We start from the raw sequence: 19,560 nt of genomic DNA on the forward strand, positions 1-19,560 counted from the left end.
TACAGAGAACCTGGAGGTGGAAAACTCATATGGAGGTTGATGTGGCATGAAAATTATTTTGGTATTCTGCAAAAAATTGTATAGCAATGGACTACTCTTCATGCTTATTTGGGAAGCTCAGATACCTATTTTTGGACATTCTCCTGCCTAAACAGAGAGAAGCATTCTCTTCCTTCCCATCCAACCCCAGGCAAATATCCCTTTCACATGTTATAGGATTTGATGTCCTTAGAACCTGAAAGAATCCTCATGGCACAGTCTCATATCTGCTTGTTTTTTACCCCATAAACAAAAGGATTCATAATGGGAAGCAAAGCAGATAAATATTTGCCACAATGATGTGAGAAATTGTGTGGCCTCCAAACTGATGGGAAAAGAAAAAAAAGAAAGCCGTTCTATAGGAGAAAACAATGGCACAGATGTGGGCAGTGCAGGTGCAGGAAGGCCTTCTGCTGAGCATCTGCTGAAGACAGGCTGATCACTGCCCAGAAGATCGTGATGTAGAAAACTGTGATGCACACAGCGTGTCAAAGCCTCCAATCAATAGGGCAGGCATCACACCATGGATGGCATTGGCCTTGATTTTTCCACAGGATAACTTGGCTACCAACATGTGGTCATAGTAGGTATGGGGAATTATATTGCCTCTGCAGTAGGGAAGCAGCTTGATGAAGAAAATGAATGGAATGATGAGTGACACCCCTTTGAGAAAAGTGGAGAGTCCAGCCTTTGCAATAATAGGATTGGTGAGGATAATTGAGAAGCACAGAGGTTAGCAGATGGCCACATATCAGTCCAAGGCCATGAGCATGCACACCCTGGAGTCCATCTCTGTGAAGGTATAGACAAGGAATGTCTGGACCAGACATCCATTAAAGTTGATTTTCTTGAAATGGAACCAGAATATGCTGAGGACTTTAGGGATTATACTAGAGCATATGAAAAAGTCAGTAAGGGAAGCATGGCCAAAAAGTAATACATGGGCCAGTGCAGGGAGTCCTCACAGCAGATCAGGTAGGGTAGTGTAAGAGAGATTGTAGGCCCGGGGTTCTGCTTTTATTGGAGCTGAAGGTGTAGGCCTAGGGCTTTGTGGGCTCACTCTTTATTGGTGAATTTAAAAGATGAGAATGAGCATTTAAAGTGTGGGAAGAGAAAAAACAAGTGGCCCAAATGGTCAGTTGTAGAAATCAACAAAGATCTCTAAAACAAAGGAGCCTGGAGAGGCAGGGGCAGCTAGGCTTTTTATCTAGTGCTGTGGCTGGCCATGTGTTTATCTGAGATAGCCTTCTCTGAAGTGGATGCTTCTTTGAAGTGGATGCCTTGGCAATCAAAGCTTAAGTCAGACACTTGCATTACAAAAAAGAAAAAACAGCTGTCAGAGCTTATACCTCAGCCCTACTAGACCATTCTGGATTTTTATACCATGAAAATAGATTTCTCCTGGTAGATATTGCTACAAAATACATATTGGCCTAAAATATATTTGGCAGAACTAAGAATTTATGGATAGATCTAATTCAAGTTAAATTGGACACTAATAAGGAAAAAAAAGAAGGCAAGTAGGCAGCAAGAGAAATTTGAGGATGATTCTCATGACCTAGAATTGTTCTTTACATAATTCCTATTATTCCATGACACGGCAGTGGTCTATTCCTGACTTTCCCCACTCCCAAAGCCAGCATTCTTATATGGTTAGAAGAGTTGTTTATGTAGATGTATGGGCATTATTATCATCTAAATTGACTTTTAATGCCAAAGATGAGAAATAAATATTTCCTTCAGCCCCTGAAACATCACCTTCTATCATCTTCTGACTTGAACCTAGATCAATGGAATAAAACATTTACATCTGTGGGGGTAGGAGGGGAATCAGTTAGTGCCCATCTTAAATCTTTTCTCCTCTTTACCTCTATGGCTAAGTGGAAATTCTCATGTCCCTGACTCCTATATTGTTATATCTAAATACCTTAGGTTTTGGAGGGCAAAACAAAGATATGAATTCCAATTTCTCAGGAAGTTGGCTTTCTAAACATCACAGTCTCTGGGCAAGTTTTTAACTCTGGATTTCTTTGATATGAAGACCATTGACCTGAGTTTGAAGAGAAATGAGTGTTATATATCCTAAATGTCCCAAGGGATCCTTTCAAAGCATAAGAGACACTACTGGTACTGGAATCAAGCTAACCTCCAGGATGTCTAAATGGTGATTGATGAATAGCTAAACATGTATATGTATGTGTGTATGAATGCATGTGTGCATGTGTATACTAACATATGAACGTGTATCTGTGTAGATAGATAACTGGCTATAGTTCAGAAATGAGATGTTTTAATAGAAACTAATTATTTCACTACCGCAGAGCTTAGTTCCTTTCCCTATGAAGTTTTGCAAGGGCCCTGGGGGAACCAAGTTGAATACATTCAAATTATGTGAATGCTTTTAGTGCACAATATTTAATTTAAATTATTCTTTTAAAATTACCTTTTAAAATACACTTATTTGTCCCTCCACTGAAGTAACATTTATCAGTGTATTTTTTAAATTTACTAATATGAGGATATATGCAAGTAGATAGTTTAATAGAAATAGAATAATATTGTATCATTACATATATATTGCTGTTTATACAATTAACAGTATACAATTAGCACACTAAATATTCTTCCAAAAGAGGATTTTTAAGACTGTATAAATGTTTGTTATTAGATAAATAGAATTTATTCAAACATTTTTATATCTTTTGATATCCAGCATTTTTTTATTTAATAAAAATGCTACAACAAATATACTTGCTCATGAATCATATATGGCACTCTGGTATTATTATTTATTTAAAATTAATTCCTAGTAATGTATAAGAGTTTACATTCTATCATGCCATGAATAAGTTTGTCACTAGAAAGTCTATACGAATTTTATTGGAGAAATTGATATATCCATGACATTTAAATTTATAATTACTTAATCCATGAAAATATTGGCATTTTTTTTTTTATTTCTAGCATTACTGCTCTTAATTTTGCATTTTAAAAATCATTTCTTCCTGGAGGGTGGATCCAAGATGGCGCCGTGAGTAGTCCTCTTTGTCTCTCTCCCTTCGAGTCTACAATTATTTGGACACTCATCGCTTAACAAAGGATATCCAGACAGCATCTCTGGACGTCTGAGAGACCCACGTGACTATACATCGGAAGGCGGACAGACTTCCCTCTGGGAGGTTATGGAGATAGGTGAAAACTCTCCGACCCCGACCGAACAGCCTAGTACCTGCAAGCGGCTTTCTTCCAACGGACGCCCCCAGAGGATCAACACACACCTAGGGCAGGAGCGAGCACACAACAGAGGAGCGATGGTGGAAACAGGTGATCAGAACCCTACCTAAACCCCCCACAATTGCTCCTAAACGCAGGGGAAACTCTGGAGTTGCACACCTGAGCCCGCAGGGAGAGTCTCTCCCTGCCATTGGTGGGGAGATCCCGCCTGGTGTCCCAGAGAGAATCACTGAGGGTACAGAGGCCCCCCGGCTGCCACTGCCTGCACGGTGGGGAAAGGGATTGCCGGAGATCTCGGAGAGGACTGCGGCTGGGTGAAGGTGTAGAGGCTGGCTCCGCGCCCTGGAGAGGAAGCTCCAGAGTTCCACCCGGGCAGCAGACAAAACTCTCTGTCTGCCATTAGTGGAGGGGCTACACCCAGCATCCACAACACTGGGAGGGTCCCGGAGAGGAGAATATCAGGCAGGGCAGCAGCTGACCAGCTACCACTGAAATCGGGATCTACGGCTATCCTCCAGACAGGGCAAAGGGCTCCCCGAGCTCCTGGGGAACAGGACTGGGGCTGGGTGGAGTTCCAGCGACCCAGCTCCATAGCCTAGGGGGAAATCCTACAGGCTCACAGCAGCCTCAGCGAAAGCCTCTGCACAGCACTAGTAGAGAGCACCCAACTGGCAGCCACAAGGCTGGAAGACCCCGGGACAAAAGTAGCATAGCTAGGTGAGCTAACCACAGACTGTAGAAGATGCCAATAGCTCTGCTGCGACTCATAGTGGACAAGTGAGATTTTGTGGGTGCCGACAGTGATGGAGTAGCAAATATAAGTGATCCCACCCCTGGCCACTGGAAAAGCCCATAACACCGTTGCAGACCCCAAGGAGGGAGCACGTCTAGGTGGGCTGCAACAGTAGGCACCAGCAGCCTGAAGCCCCCCCGTGATGGAGCCCATGGCAGAAGAGGGAATCCAAAGGACCACTGTGACTACAAGGAGGGGCCCAGGCCTGGTTAGCAACTGCAGATAGAGTTCCTGGTTGGTGCAGTATAAACAGCTGCTCCCCCACCACAGCAGCAGAAACAAGTGGAAGGAGCAACTAAACTCTATCTCTATGCGGAGGCACAAATCAACAACATCAAGCAATATGAAAAAATACATTAAATCTCCAGAACAGAAGGAAATAACAAATACACAGAAAACAATCCCAAAGAAAATGAGATGTATAACCTAAATGATGATGAATTCAAAACAGCCATCATTAAAATACTGAATGAATTAAGAGAGAATTCAGATAGACAACTCAACGAGTTCAGGAGCTATGTCACAAAAGAATTTGATACAATAAAGAAGAACCAAACAGAAATACTGGAAATGAAGAACACAATAGAGGAGATTAAGAAAAATCTAGATGCACTGAACAGTAGGGCCGATAATATGGAGGAAAGAATTAGCAATTTGGAAGATGGCAATATAGAAATGCTGCAGGCAGAGGAGGAGAGAGAAGTAAGACTAAAAAGAAATGAAGAAACTCTCTGAGAATTATCAGACACAATTAGGAGATGCAACATAAGGATTATAGGTATACCAGAGGGAGAAGAGAAGGAGAAAGGGGCAGAAAGCTTATTCAAAGAAATAATGGCTGAGAACTTCCCAAATCTGGTGAGAGAGATGGATCTTCAGGTGACAGAAGCCAATAGATCTCCAAACTTTATCAATGCAAGAAGACCAACCCCACGGCATATAGTAGTGAAGCTAGAAAAAGTCAACAACAAAGAGAAAATACTAAGGACAGCCAGGCAAAAGAAACTAACCTACAAAGGAACCCCCATCAGGCTATCAGCAGATGTCTCAGCAGAAACTTTACAGGCTAGAAGAGAGTGGAATGATATATTCAAAAATCTGAAGGACCAAAACCTACAGCCGAGAATTCTCTACCCAGCGAAAATATCCTTCAAATACGATGGAGAAATAAAAACTTTCCCAGATAAACAAAAGTTAAGGGAGTTCATTGCCACAAAACCTCCTCTTCAGGAAATCCTCAGGAAAACCCTCATTCCTGAAAAATCAAAAAAAGGAAAGGGACTACAAAACCAAGAGCAGAGGAGATAAGTAGAAGGACAACAACAAAGAGTAGCAGCTCTTCATCAGAACAGATTAAACCATGGGACGAGAAACAAAGGAAATTGAAGAAAACCAGAAAACAAGACATAAAATGGTAGTGGTAGGCCCCCACATTTCAATAATCACTCTAAATGTAAATGGATTGAACTCCCCAATCAAAAGACACAGAGTGGCAGGATGGATCAAAGAACAAGACCCAACAATATGCTGCCTCCAGGAAACACACCTCAGCCCCAAAGACAAACACAGACTCAGAGTGAAAGGATGGAGAACAATACTCCAAGCTAATAATGAACAAAAGAAAGCAGGTGTCGCCATACTAATATCAGACAAGGTAGACGTCAAAGCAAAACAGATAAAGAAAGACAAAGAGGGACAGTATATAATGATAAAAGGGACTCTCCACCAAGAAGACATAACAATTATAAATATATACGCACCCAACACAGGAGCACCAAAATTTGTAAAGCAACTCTTAATAGAACTAAAAGAAGACATCAACAACAATACAATAATAGTAGGGGACCTCAACACACCATTAACACCAATGGACAGAACATCCAGACAGAAAATCAACAAGGAAATAATAGAATTAAATGAAAAATTAGACCAGATGGACTTAATAGATATATATAGAACACTTCATCCAAAAACAGCAGGTTACACATTCTTCTCAAGTGCACATGGAACATTCTCAAGGATTGACCATATTTTGGGAAACAAAGCAAACATCAATAAATACAAGAGAGTTGAAATAATATCAAGCATCTTTTCTGATCATAACGCTATGAAACTAGAAATCAACTACAAGAAAAAAGCAGAGAAGGGTGCAAAAATGTGGAGACTAAACAACACGCTTCTGAACAAACAATGGATCATTGAAGAAATTAAAGAAGAAATCAAATATTATCTGGAGACAAATGAAAATGAGAACACGACATACCAAATCATTTGGGATGCAGCAAAAGCAGTCCTAAGAGGGAAATTCATCGCAATACAGGCTCACCTCACTAAACAAGAAAAAGCTCACATAAGCAACCTCAAACGACACCTAACAGAACTAGAAAAAGAAGAACAAACAAAGTCCAGAGTCAGTAGAAGGAGGGAAATAATAAAAATAAGAGCAGAAATAAACAATATTGAAACATAGAAGACAATAGAAAGGATCAATGAAACAAAGAGTTGGTTCTTCGAAAAAATTAACAAAATCGACAAACCTTTAGCCAGACTCACCAAGAAAAGAAGAGAGAAATCACAAATAAATAAAATTAGGAATGAGAGAGGAGAAATCACAACAGATACCAATGAAATACAAGGGATCATAAGAGAATACTATGAAAAACTATATGCCAACAAATTGAACAACGTGGAAGAAATGGACAAATTCCTAGACTCCTACAATCTCCCCAAACTGAATCAGGAAGAAATGGAGAATCTGAATAGGCCAATCACAAGTAAGGAAATAGAAACAGTAATCAAAAACCTCCCCAAAAATAAAAGTCCAGGACCAGGTGGCTTCTCTGGAGAATTCTACCAAACATTCAAAGAAGACTTAATACCTATTCTTCTCAAACTGTTCCAGAAAATTGAGAAAGACGGAGTACTCCCTAACACATTCTATGAAGCTAACATCACTCTGATCCCCAAACCTGACAAGGACAACACAAAGAAGGAGAACTACAGGCCGATATCACTGATGAACATAGATGCAAAAATCCTCAACAAAATTTTGGCAAACCGAATACAGCAATACATCAAAAAGATTATACACCATGATCAAGTGGGATTTATACCAAGGACACAGGGATGGTTCAACATCCGCAAGTCAATCAACGTGATACACTACATCAACAAAATGAAAAACAAAAACCACATGATCATCTCAATAGATGCTGAGAAAGCATTCGACAAGATCCAACACCCATTTATGATAAAAACCCTCAATAAAATGGGTATAGAAGGAAAGTACTTCAACATAATAAAGGCCATATATGACAGACCCACAGCCAACATCATACTCAATGGACAAAAATTGAAAGCCATCCCTCTGAGGACAGGAACAAGACAAGGGTGCCCACTTTCACCACTCCTATTCAACATAGTACTGGAGGTGTTGGCCAGAGCAATTCGGCAGGAAAAAGAAATAAAAGGAATCCAAATAGGTAATGAAGAAGTAAAACTCTTGCTGTTTGCAGACGACATGATCTTATATATAGAAAACCCCAAAGAATCCATAGAAAAACTATTAGAAATAATCAACAACTACAGCAAAGTAGCAGGGTATAAAATCAACATACATAAATCAGTAGCATTTCTATACACTAACAATGAACTAACAGAAAAAGAACTCAAGAACTCAATCCCATTCACAATCGCAACAAAAAGAATAAAATACCTTGGGATAAACTTAACCAAGGAAGTGAAGGATCTATACAATGAAAACTACAAGACTTTCTTGAAAGAAATTGATGACGACATAAAGAGATGGAAAGACATTCCATGCACATGGATTGGAAGAATAAACATAGGTAAAATGTCCATACTACCTAAAGCAATCTACAGATTCAATTCTATCCCAATCAGAATCCCAAGAACATTCTTCACAGAAATTGAACAAAGAATCCTAAAATTCATATGGGACAACAAAAGACCGCGAATTGCTAAAGCAATCCTGAGCAAGAAAAACAAAGCCAGCGGAATCACAATCCCCGATTTCAAACCATACTACAAAGCTACAGTGATCAAAACAGCATGGTACTGGTACAAAAACAGGTCCCCAGATCAATGGAACAGAATTGAAAGCCCAGAGATAAAACCACACATCTATGGACAGCTAATCTTCGACAAAGGAGCAGAGGGCCTACAATAGAGAAAAGAAAGTCTCTTTAACAAATGGTGCTGGGAAAACTGGACAGCCACATGTAAAAGATTGAAAATTGACCACTCTTTTTCACCACACACCAAAATAAACTCAAAATGGATCAAAGACCTAAAGATTAGGCCTGAAACAATAAGTCTTCTGGAAGAGAATATAGGCAGTACACTCTTTGACATCAGTTTCAAAAGAATCTTTTCGGACACTATAACTCCTCAGTTGAGGGAAACAATAGAAAGAATAAACAAATGGGACTTCATCAGACTAAAGAGCTTCTTCAAGGCAAGGGAAAACAGGATTGAAACAAGAAAACAGCCCACTAATTGGGAAAAAATATTTACAAGCCACTTATCCGACAAAGGGTTAATCTCCATAATATACAAAGAACTCACACGGCTCAACAACAAAAAACAAACAACCCGATCAAAAAATGGGCAGAGGACATGAACAGACATTTCTCAAAAGAAGATATGAATATGGCCAAGAGACACATGAAAAGATGTTCATCATCGCTAATCATCAGGGAAATGCAAATCAAAACTACACTAAGATATCACCTTACACCCATTAGATTGGCAAAAACATCCAAAACCAAGAGCGACAAATGTTGGAGAGGTTGTTGAGAAAAAGTAACCCTCATACACTGTTGGTGGGAATGCAAACTGGTACAGCCACTATGGAAAACAGTATGGAGATTTCTCAAAAAGTTAAAAATTGAAATACCCTATGACCCAGCCATCCCGTTACTGGGTATCTATCCTAAGAACCTGAAATCAGAAATCCCAAGAGTCCCTTGCACCCCTATGTTCATCGCAGCATTATTTACAATAGCCAAGACGTGGAACCAACCTACATGCCCAGAAACTGATGATTGGATAAAGAAGATGTGGTATATATACACAATGGAATACTACTCAGCCATAAAAAAAGACAAAATTGGCCCATTCACAGCAACGTGGATGGACCTCGAGAGTATTATGTTAAGCGAAATAAGCCAGTCAGAGAAAGATGAACTCTATATGACTCCACTCATAGGTGGAAGTTAGTATATTGACAAGGAGATCTGATCGGTGGTTACCAGGGAAAAGGGGGTTGGGGGGAGGGCACAAAGGGGGAAGTGGTGTACCCACAACATGACTAACAAAAATGTACAACTGAAATCTCACAAGCTTGTAATCTATCATAACATTAATAAAAAAAAAATTCAGGTCCTTCCAAGAAAAAAAAAAAATCATTTCTTCCTTATGGACCTCACTGAAGTTTTCTTTTTGATCTAATATAATTTCTTTGAGAACAAGAAAAAAAATACACATACAAGAAAAGCTAGGATTGTGTGGTATTACAGAGGTCGCAGCAGGCAGATTTTGGAGATGCAGATATGGCCAATAGCAAAACATACTGTAAATTAGTCCAATTAGAAAAGTTTACTGTTGACTTTGATAACAGATGTTTCACTGGAAACTTTAACTTGTCGTTGAAGCCAGATTATAATGTAGGGAAGGAACAGGAGTCATGAAAGCAGAAATAATTAATTCCAAAAATATTTTCCACAAACATGCATAAAAAAGAAAGCTCACCAAGGTCAAGGGAAATTTTACTATTGGGTAAAAGTGTCAATAAATTCAAGCAGGTTGTGAGCACAAGACATAGAAGTGAGCAATGGTTTGAGCTCCCAAGAACATATTTTGAGAAGCTTGCTTTATCAGAAAAAGGAATTAATAATAAATTAATACAATAATAAAGGAGGAAATAATGGTAATAGACGTAAAAAGTTCAAGTGAGGATTAGAATGTGAGGTAGTTTACTTCCAATCATTTCATTTTTCTTTATTTTACTTTTTTTTCTTTTCTTTTATTTTTTCATTTCATTTTTCTTTATGAAATAGAAATTAATGGAATATGGCAACCCTGAGGGGCACGAGGTGTATAAAAGCATTAAGTACAATAAAAATGTATTATTGCACACCATGCAGCAGGTAAAGGCATTGCCATATAGTGATGAGATCTCAGTTAAAATCTGAAATTATGAACAAATAGTGGTTGCAATCTGCATGTCTGTATACTTTCTTCAGAAGTGTTCTGCAGTCTGAGTATGGGAACATATGACACCACGTACAGAATTGTTCCAGATTTAGGGTTCTAGGGTTTGCATGCTAGCAAGATGGTCAATTTGAAGCATAAAATAGAAATCCTGCAGAGAAATTCTGCTTAGAATTGTATACAATTCTTAAAAATCTGTTAAGAATATCTCAATTTGATGATTAGAGGGAAAAATTAACTAAAACCAGTGTCACACTCTGCACTGGCAATCTTCCTATAGAGTGGTGTAATAATTCTTTCCTTTGAAAAATAGACCGTGTTCAGCACACTTTATTGAAGTGCAAACTGTTTATCCCCACCTATGTGAAATATCACAATCAAAACATTCATATTCCTACTAATGGAAGCTTTAAAAAGTTGTTCCTTAGTTTTCTGCCCTCAAGACCCATATTCTTCAAAGGTGGGAGTGTCTATGAATTTACAGAAGGGGTTTCTGTGTCTCCTCCATTTAACAGTGTGGAATGGCATGCTGAGAGGATGAAAAGCAGATGACATGTTCCATCCATAAATTCAAAATTAGTGCTAATTTGTCAACGAAATGTAGAAGGCCAATTGCTTAAAGCTATTCTTTTTGGAAAACAGGGCTCAAGATGTATAGTAACCAATTTCCAATTTAGCAGGTACAGTTAAAAACTTTCCACTGAGGGAATAAGAGCAAGTTGGCTCTCTTTCCTTCTAAATATATGGATGGATGAATGGCTAAGATTTCCTACTCTGGTGTGGATAAGTGACTGTCCTTTATAGGTTCAGAGATAGGAGTCAATGACCTCTGGGAGTCCCTCACAGTTGTATGAATGTGTAAGAATATTTACACATTGCTTGTCAGGGAGTCATATCCAGGTCACCTGGACTTAGGTTGTCTTCCTAGGGCTGAAGACAAGCATATATCTGTGGGATGAATATTCCAAGTTTATAAATGAAGAGCTATTCCTGACCTATCCTGTGCCCTCATCCATAGAAGTCTTATTGTTTTGTAAAAGGATTCTCAGTTTCAAGTCCTTGCTCTGCCACTTGCTATTATTGTGGGTATTGGTGAGTCCCTTCCCTCTTCTTGGCTTTAGGTTTTAATGGAGAAATATAGGATTCACTCAAAATCATAAAAAACCTGTGTGGCTCTGTGACTGTACGGTCCTATCTCTGATCTTTGCAGATGGTCATACAGCAGCTATGACCTAAAGTATGAAATTAGGAATCCATGCCTGCTGTATTGAGAGAGGGCCAGAAAGTGAGGAAAGCTCCTATGACTATGCAGAGGCTCTTCTAACGTAGGTTGGAAGAATGTTCCCATGTTACACTTCCCTGAATGCCAAACCAATTTGATCTCTTCTCTGATTTATTATTAGAAATAGTCTAGAAGGTGTTGCAGAGGATATCAACACTCTATTAAAACTTCTTTCCAGTCTCAAATACTAACATTGTTTAATCTTGAAAAGTTTCTTTTCTTTTGGACTAAGTCCCTTCTATACCCCTGGATCACTCAGATGCTTTGATCTGGGTTCCTTTACCCCTTTGAAACACTTTGACAACTCTTTCCCGAATTTCTCTGGTCTTAACTCCATATACCATAGGGTTAAGAGCAGGTGGGAAGAGCAGATAGACATTGGCAAAAAGAATGTGAATATGGATTGGAATGTGACGGCCAAAGCGATGGGTAAAGAAAGAGAAGAGGGCTGGTGTGTAAGAGATTAGGATGACACAGACATGGGAACCACAGGTCCCTAGGGCCTTGGACCGAGCTTCATGGGATGAGAGGCGAAGGACAGCTCGTGCAATGAGGACATAAGAAAGACCAATGCAGAATAAGTCAACTCCAATGACCAACAGTGCTGCTGTCAGCCCATACATGCGGTTAGGCCTAGTGTCCCCACAGGCTAGCTTCACTACAGCCATGTGCTCACAGTATGTGTGGGGGATCACATGGCTTTGGCAGAAGCTCAAACGTCCAATTAGAAAGGGACATGGGAGCATTAGCATGGAGCCCCGCACCATAGCAACCACTCCAATGCGGGCAATGATGGTGTCAGTGAGGATAGTGGCGTAGCGGAGTGGGTGGCAAATGGCCACATAGCGATCAAAGGCCAGGGCCAGCAGCACGGTGGACTCCATCATGCAGAAGGCGTGAATGAAGAACATCTGTGCCAGGCAGCCAGAGGCAGAGATGTCTCCAGCTCCACACCAGAGGATGGCGAGTAGCTTGGGAACTGTGGAGAAGGAGGCAGCCAAGTCAATAGTTGAGAGCATGCACAGGAACAGGTACACAGGCTTGTGCAGGGCTGGTTCAGTGGCAACAACAACCAAGATGGTCATGTTGCCCACAATTGTGGCTGTGCCCAGGCAGCACACAGGGAGTGAGAACCACAGGTGGAACTGTTCCAGACCTGGGGTGCCCAGGAGGAAGAAAACAGAAGAGTCCAGATTGGTATAATTAGGAGACTCCATGGTCTGGCCAAGAGTTCTGGGAATCTTCTCTGGTCAGAAACCTCCACACAGTATCACCTTACCTGAAGAGACAACACAGGACAGGGATATGAATGAGACTAGAGTAACGCTTACTAGCTATACAATGTTAGGCAAATTTTATCACCTGTAAAATGGGAAAAATAATAGTATTATCCGCTATAGTTGTTAAGAGAATTTTATGGATTAAAATTTGTGAAGAGCATTGAATAGTGCCTGACATAATACTTGTTAAATAAAATAAATGAATATGAGAAAGGGTTCAAATAAGAATTTAAATAAATCAGAAATGTCTTCTGGCTAAGGCTTATTGGCCTCAAAATAAGATACAGACCCCATTTATTCTTCTCAGAAATATACTTCATACACACACACACACACACACACACACTTTCTCTCTCTCTCTCTCTCTCTCTCTTCTGGAGTATAGGAAGAGATTAGGTGGAATCAACAGTCTAAAACACATACGGCCAACACAGTTCACTGAATGAAGCTGGACATCATTTTTATTGTTTTTCAACTTAAAATGGGTTCTAGTTTTGGACCTAGTGCTTGGTGATTATTTCTGATCTTAATATTACCCTAGTTCTTTCCACTCCTTACATTAACTAAGAGAGATATTCACATGTCCCTGATCTATCTTCATCTGAAATTCCAAAAGATGCTTCATCTAGCCTCACATATTCAGTTTCCATTTCCCAAGATGTTTAAGTGAACACTTTTTGGATTTCGTTTTATTTCTAAAACAGAAACTTCCAACATTTTACAGTCCACTTCTTGGTTAATCCTTAATTCATATTTTATCTGTGGTTCTTGGTAATGTCAGAGAAAAGATATAGCCAAATCCTTCTCAATTTCACCCTTCCAGAATGTCAAGAAGTGACTTTACAAGACTACCTTGACTGCTGCCTGGATGGCTTATCCTTCCATGTGGAAAAATCTTACACTACCCTCTCATTTATCTCACCTTTTTCATACCTCCCCTCCTTAAGAGACACAATTCATAGCAAGAAGTACTTAAGCTAAAAGGAATTATGCAGAACATGGGAAACCATGATGGTGATGAGATAGAAATTAAGATATAGTCATTAAAATAAAAGCTGCAGAATCACTTTAAAGGGAAGTTTTCAAAATGGGGATGAGAACTTTACTGCCCAGAAATTCATATCTATTTATTCAACTGTAAATATTTTCTGTGAACCTCCCCTTTAACTAGCCCTATTCTAGATGCTGGATAACCAGCATTGCAATAATCAGTACGAAAAAAGCCACTGATTGTAGGAAATGTGAGGAATTAGAAAATAGTTATCAAAGAGGAATCAATTATTTGCCACAACTATTTCTTGCTCTGGATGTGTATATATCAGATGAGAAGAAAACTCTCCTATTCCTCAAAGAGCAAGATACCATGTGTGTAAAGTCACTGGGAAAAAAAAAATCAGAAAAGAAGCTTCTGCATCTTTGGACTGCATAGAAGATCCTTCTTCACCACATAGGTGGGTTTAAGAAACAAAACAACACCAGATAGCCTAAACATGTTGATAAACAAGAGCAACCATTGCGTTAGTTCTCAGAGACATAGTGACTAACACTAAGAGAGGAGGTTGGTGACAAGTGCTATTCTAATCACAGCTCTGAGACAATAAACCACATGACCTCCACAGAAGAGGGATAAATGTGGCTTGTACCACTAGGTGCATATGAGAGTTTCGTTGGGCACACTGCTCTCTGTGCTTATTCCTGGGAAGGCAGAATGCAAAGATCTAAATTTCTGATCAGTTTGACCAAGAGTTTTATCTTCTCTAAGGACAAACACATCAAGGTGAAAGTTTGAACTTGTCTAAAAATGTGACTGTTAGTGATGTGATGTGAGCTCTCTAGATCTTCAACTAATATTTGCGCAAGAATGTACTCATATCTCATGCCTGCTTTTACATATTCTTTGAAGAGGCTGACTATTTTGGAGGTATAGGATCTTGGAGTTTTTAAAGCAGGGAGCTGTGGTGGTAAAAAAAATAAAAAGAGTTTAAGCATTGGAATCCATGAAACTGGGAACAAATATTTGTATTTACCTCTCACTGGCAGTGTTGCTTTGGACAGTAAATTTGTCCAAGATCCTACAGTTTTCTAATCTATTATATGGTAATAGTTATTCTTTGTAAGATCCTTAAAATTTAAGGAAAACACCTAGTATAGTTTGTGGCCCATAGAAAGTGCTAAATAAATGTAATTTACTATTATCATTGCCTTCATTTTAATAGGAAAGTGATCTCATATTCAATGCAGAATCCTCGTGCAGTTTCCTTAACCAGCTAGAATCCAGTTTTAGCTTGACTGTTTACGTAATAAAGACTGCTCATTATAGAGCAAACTTGCTGATAAAACAAATGTTCTTTATAATTTTTTTCTATATGCCCTCTAGGGTCACAGGACAATCATTAGGAGATTGGAAAATACTTCGCTGGCTGCTCTCACCTAAACTAGACACACTCAACTCTGGTTTTTAAGACACAGTTTTGCTCACTGAGCTAATGTGGATCTCTGCTCAACTGAGTGGCTCAACATAAAGAATAAAGCTGGAGTCAGATGCAGAAGCAGAAAATCACTGCTCACTACACCACACCAAACAATTAGTTTATGCCAGACAATTTTCAGTCTTCTCACAAATTCACTTACCCATAGGCAGGAGGCATAACTTGATGATTCTTCACTGAAGTTCCTTCCTGCTCTTTAGGTCTCTGACTCTATGCTTTATGATTTTTTTCTTATTGTGGAAGCTGGACTAAGCACAGATTACCACATATTACTTGTCAAGATCACCTCTTAATTTGATTGATGTAAGTGAATATCAATTGTGGTCTATGTAGTTTCTTTCTAAGGAATCCCAAACTCTATACACACCAACCCCTTCACAGGACAATGTATTCATCATTTCACTCACTCAGTCCCATCACCATCTCATCCAATTCACAGGAATGAATCTGTAGTCTCAAACCATCTCTTTTATAAAATATTTTATGCTATTGATAAAATTTGTGACCATTCTAACACCTCAGTTTGAACCTGTTCCTTTGACTCAATCTCTAATCCAATTCTTACTGTGACATTAAAGCCAAAGCCCTCAGTAGGATAAAAGTTTTAACATCACAATTTGGGGGAAAGACTGTGAATGGAGAAAAATTCCATTCCTGAAACAGCACCACAAACCAAAAGCTGCCATTCTGTCTGCACAAGAGCACAGCTAGACCATTGTGAGAACACTGGACCATGAAAAAGTTCAAGGTCATCATTAAGGTTCTGTTGATTCCTCCTGCCCAGTTTATTGCTGTTGATCTCTGCGGTATCTGTCTATCTCACTAAGCACACACATTTTCTCAGTGCTCAGTGAATAATTATTTCTTGTTAGTTATTTCAGAAACATCACAGTAAATGTCTTGAAATTTCTTCACAATGCTTCTCATTTCCTTGCTCTGGCTAATATATCACTCGCTTCTTCCTTTGTTGGAAGCTCCCCATTCTGCTCCCCTTTCCAACCACTGAGCCTGATGCTAAATTAAAACACCCATTTTAGGAAACCTGATAAATAAAACTCCAAATTAGACACACTGAGATATTATTTAGCAAAATCCCCTTTCCTGGCCTCTAAATCTCATTCTCCCTGCTTTGAAATAAACTGCCAATCACCAATTGCACAGATAGACTTCTCTTGAGGCTAAAAAATGTCTTTTCCAGACTCTTTCCCCAGCCAAAACTCACATGACTCCAGAAAAGCAGAAATTAGAAGGCACAGCATTGTAGAAATATCCTCAGAAGACTGAAAGAGCATTGCTGGTCTTCCACCCTCAACTAACTGAATATTTGACCAAGAGGTTGTTATAATGATGAAACCTATCTCACAGCCCCACTTGGGAGTTCAGTTAGTTGCACTGGGTTTGTGAATAGAGCCATCTAAGGAGTTTTTGTATTCCCTAGGAAATTGAGCGTCCAAGCAGTTCTCTTCTCATTGACAAGATCAGAATATGAAGATGAAGGTAGAAGTTTTTGTTAAAGAGTCAGGAAAGGAGTATGTGCAGTCTACTACCATGGTGCAGTCTAATACCTTTCTCTATTTTTGTATTGTTTTAGTTTTAACACTCCACCTCTCAGGGCTGGCCCTATTTATTTAAGAGCACCTAACATAAAGCCACTGAAACTACAGGTGCTGTGATTCTCTGATCTGGATCCATCTCTGTTTCCAATGCAGCAACATTCCCCAAGGATCACAGAATATGCTTTCCCTCCCATTCATCTCTACAACTGTCTCTGGGCTCTTCTGCTATGTTTACTCCTTCCTGGGACTCCACTGTTATTGAGAGTTTACTAACCATGTCTTGGGACTGGCCATTGCTACACTGCTGCAGAGTGACTGGCTTTGTAAGATGGCTTGTCATTTTTTTAATATTACCTGTGCAAGATATAGCAAGCTGGTAATGGAACTCAATAGGAAAATATACCCAAATCTAGAAGATGTGATTTGCTAAAGGCAGCTTTTCAGTATATGAGATAATTATATTGAGAGGACATATACATTAATCATTATCAAACCTATATCTCCTGGTAAGCTTTGCGGAGAATCTATTCACTCTGCTTATCTCAGTAAACTCTATTGTAAGAGAGTTCCTTTGTATTAAATACATAACCCAATTTTCTCTATCAATACTCCCATACGCAAAGAATTTATTTGGTATAACCTCACCACTCATATAGTTTACTCTGCCATGCATCATAAGGCTCTTTCGGAGCATGAATAAATTTCTTAAAATCCTATTCTCAGAAAACCAGCCCCAGTCACCATGTAGCACCCCACATTATGCCGGGATAATTCCAAGAATTCTCTGTGCAGAATTATGGTTGCTGTCCACAATGTACTACCAGACTTGGTCTCCTTATCACCTTTCTAAATGCTCCCCTGTTATTTTCTGCTCTAATTCCATGATGTTTACAGGGATCTATCTTCACTATATGCAGTCCTCACAACTGGACTAGATATAACTTCATTCAGCTGTATACTCTTGATCGGAGTTTGAGAGACTCTCCAAGACAGCAGTTTTCAAACTTTCATGTGCTTCAAAATTACCTAGAGATCTTGTTAAACAATGAGTTGCTAGTCCAAAACTCCAGAATTTCTGATTCAGTAAATTTGGAGCAGCACCCCAAAATTTGCTTTTTTATGACTTCCCAATTAATGCTGATCCTTCCAGTTAGAAAATCACACTTTGAGGATTACTGCTTTAAGAAAAAAAATATATATATATTAATTTCTATTTGGTTTCCTCCACAAATTGCTATCTGGTATGTACTCCTAGTGAGTTCTACTGGACAATGTAGCTACCACAAACGTCTCAATAAGTCACCTTAAAAATTTAGAGCAGAGCAGCCTTGCAGTGGCTTTCCTTTTTTAGAAACCTGCCCTGAAACATCTTGTCTGTCTACAGCTAAAGGTGCCTCCAAGAAGACTTCAATCCATACCACTCCTATTAGTTAGAGGAAAAATTAAAAATTAAAAGTAAATAAAAATAAATCTTTAGAATGTCTTTGCTCACCCCTCCCCCCCACAAACAAAGCTACCTCTCAGCAAGTTCTAAGAAAAGTCCTGGATGATGCATTCTATAGAACAGCTCTGTGGTCTGTCAACTAGAGTAGGCTAAACTCCCCAGAATTTCCTTTTTATTCTGTTTCTAGATAGGTTGGGCTGCTAGAGGTCGTCTCTAGAGAGGGTTAGTAGATGGAAGGGAAGCGGCAGCTCTGGTGCTGCACACAAGCACCTCCCAGTTATTCAAACATTAATATAAGTGCTGCTGCAAAGGATTTCAAAGATGCACTAACACACTTAAATCAGTTGACTTTAAGTTAGAGGAATTATCCTGAGTGGGCCTGACTTAATTACTTGGAAAACCTTAAAACTGGCCTGGGTCTTCCTTGGAGATAGAGAGACCTACACTGTGGAAAATAGCTTCAGTGCATGCCCAGGAAGGCTCCAGCCTACTTGTGTTCTTTCCCTCCTGACAGGCTGTCACGGACTGGACTTGCTTAGCCAACACAACACTGTATAAACCAATCTCTTGAATTATACATGTATGTCTCCTACTGGTTATGTTTTTCTGATTGAAACTTGAGTGACAGAAACAAATGTATTTTTCTTAATTTATCTCATTGTATTATTGATATATGTTTGCCAGGAATTTGGAGGTGTTTGAGAGAAGAAAAATGACAAATAAAATGAAAATTAGAAATGAAAACAGGACACAAATCAGACATACAAATATGAAAGTATTACATGATGTTAGTACAAAAACTTAATGAAAATAAGTATGAAATCTTAGACAAACAATATGCTTTTCAAGAAAATATAATGGGAAGCAAGTGGTATCAGATATTGGCAAGTCAAAAAATCAGGAATGTGAAATAAATGGGTGAAAATTTGGAAGCACTACTAAATGACTCTAAAGCAAAAATACAATGGAATCCACTGCCATCCCCACTCCTTCCATATTGAGTATTGTGCTGGAGGTCCCAGCCATGAAATGAAAAAGAAAAATAACAACAAAAAAATAAGAAGTATGAATGATATTTGTATTTGTATAGAAAGTATAAGAGAATTTCTTAGCCTATTAAGATAGGTCAGCAAGATTTACAGGTACAAAATTAACATAAATGGGAAAAATTTATGAAAAATTATGGAGCAATATGAGAGATGTTTATGA

The 19,560-nt window shown here is 39.0% G+C and overlaps 1 protein-coding gene and 1 pseudogene across 1 annotated transcript; both read right to left on the reverse strand.

Annotated features, from left to right (window-relative positions):
* Nucleotides 1-260: 260 nt before the first annotated feature.
* LOC124252273 (olfactory receptor 52N4-like) lies at nucleotides 261-1,466 on the reverse strand (annotated as a pseudogene).
* A 10,367-nt stretch (nucleotides 1,467-11,833) lies between these two features.
* Nucleotides 11,834-12,817, reverse strand: LOC124251926 (putative olfactory receptor 52P1). The gene has a single exon (XM_046684906.1). The coding sequence runs from the start codon at nucleotides 12,797-12,799 to the stop codon at nucleotides 11,834-11,836; it is 966 nt and encodes a 321-aa protein (XP_046540862.1). The 5' UTR covers nucleotides 12,800-12,817.
* Between the last annotated feature and the right edge of the window lie 6,743 nt (nucleotides 12,818-19,560).

The sequence above is a fragment of the Equus quagga genome, chromosome 14 (assembly GCF_021613505.1).
Source record: "Equus quagga isolate Etosha38 chromosome 14, UCLA_HA_Equagga_1.0, whole genome shotgun sequence".
Classification (NCBI taxonomy): domain Eukaryota; kingdom Metazoa; phylum Chordata; class Mammalia; order Perissodactyla; family Equidae; genus Equus; species Equus quagga.

What these genes read in the sequence shown, in the direction of transcription:
- LOC124251926 (XM_046684906.1), bottom strand. Translation starts at nt 12,799, where the DNA reads ATGGAGTCTCCTAATTATACCAATCTGGACTCTTCTGTTTTCTTCCTC.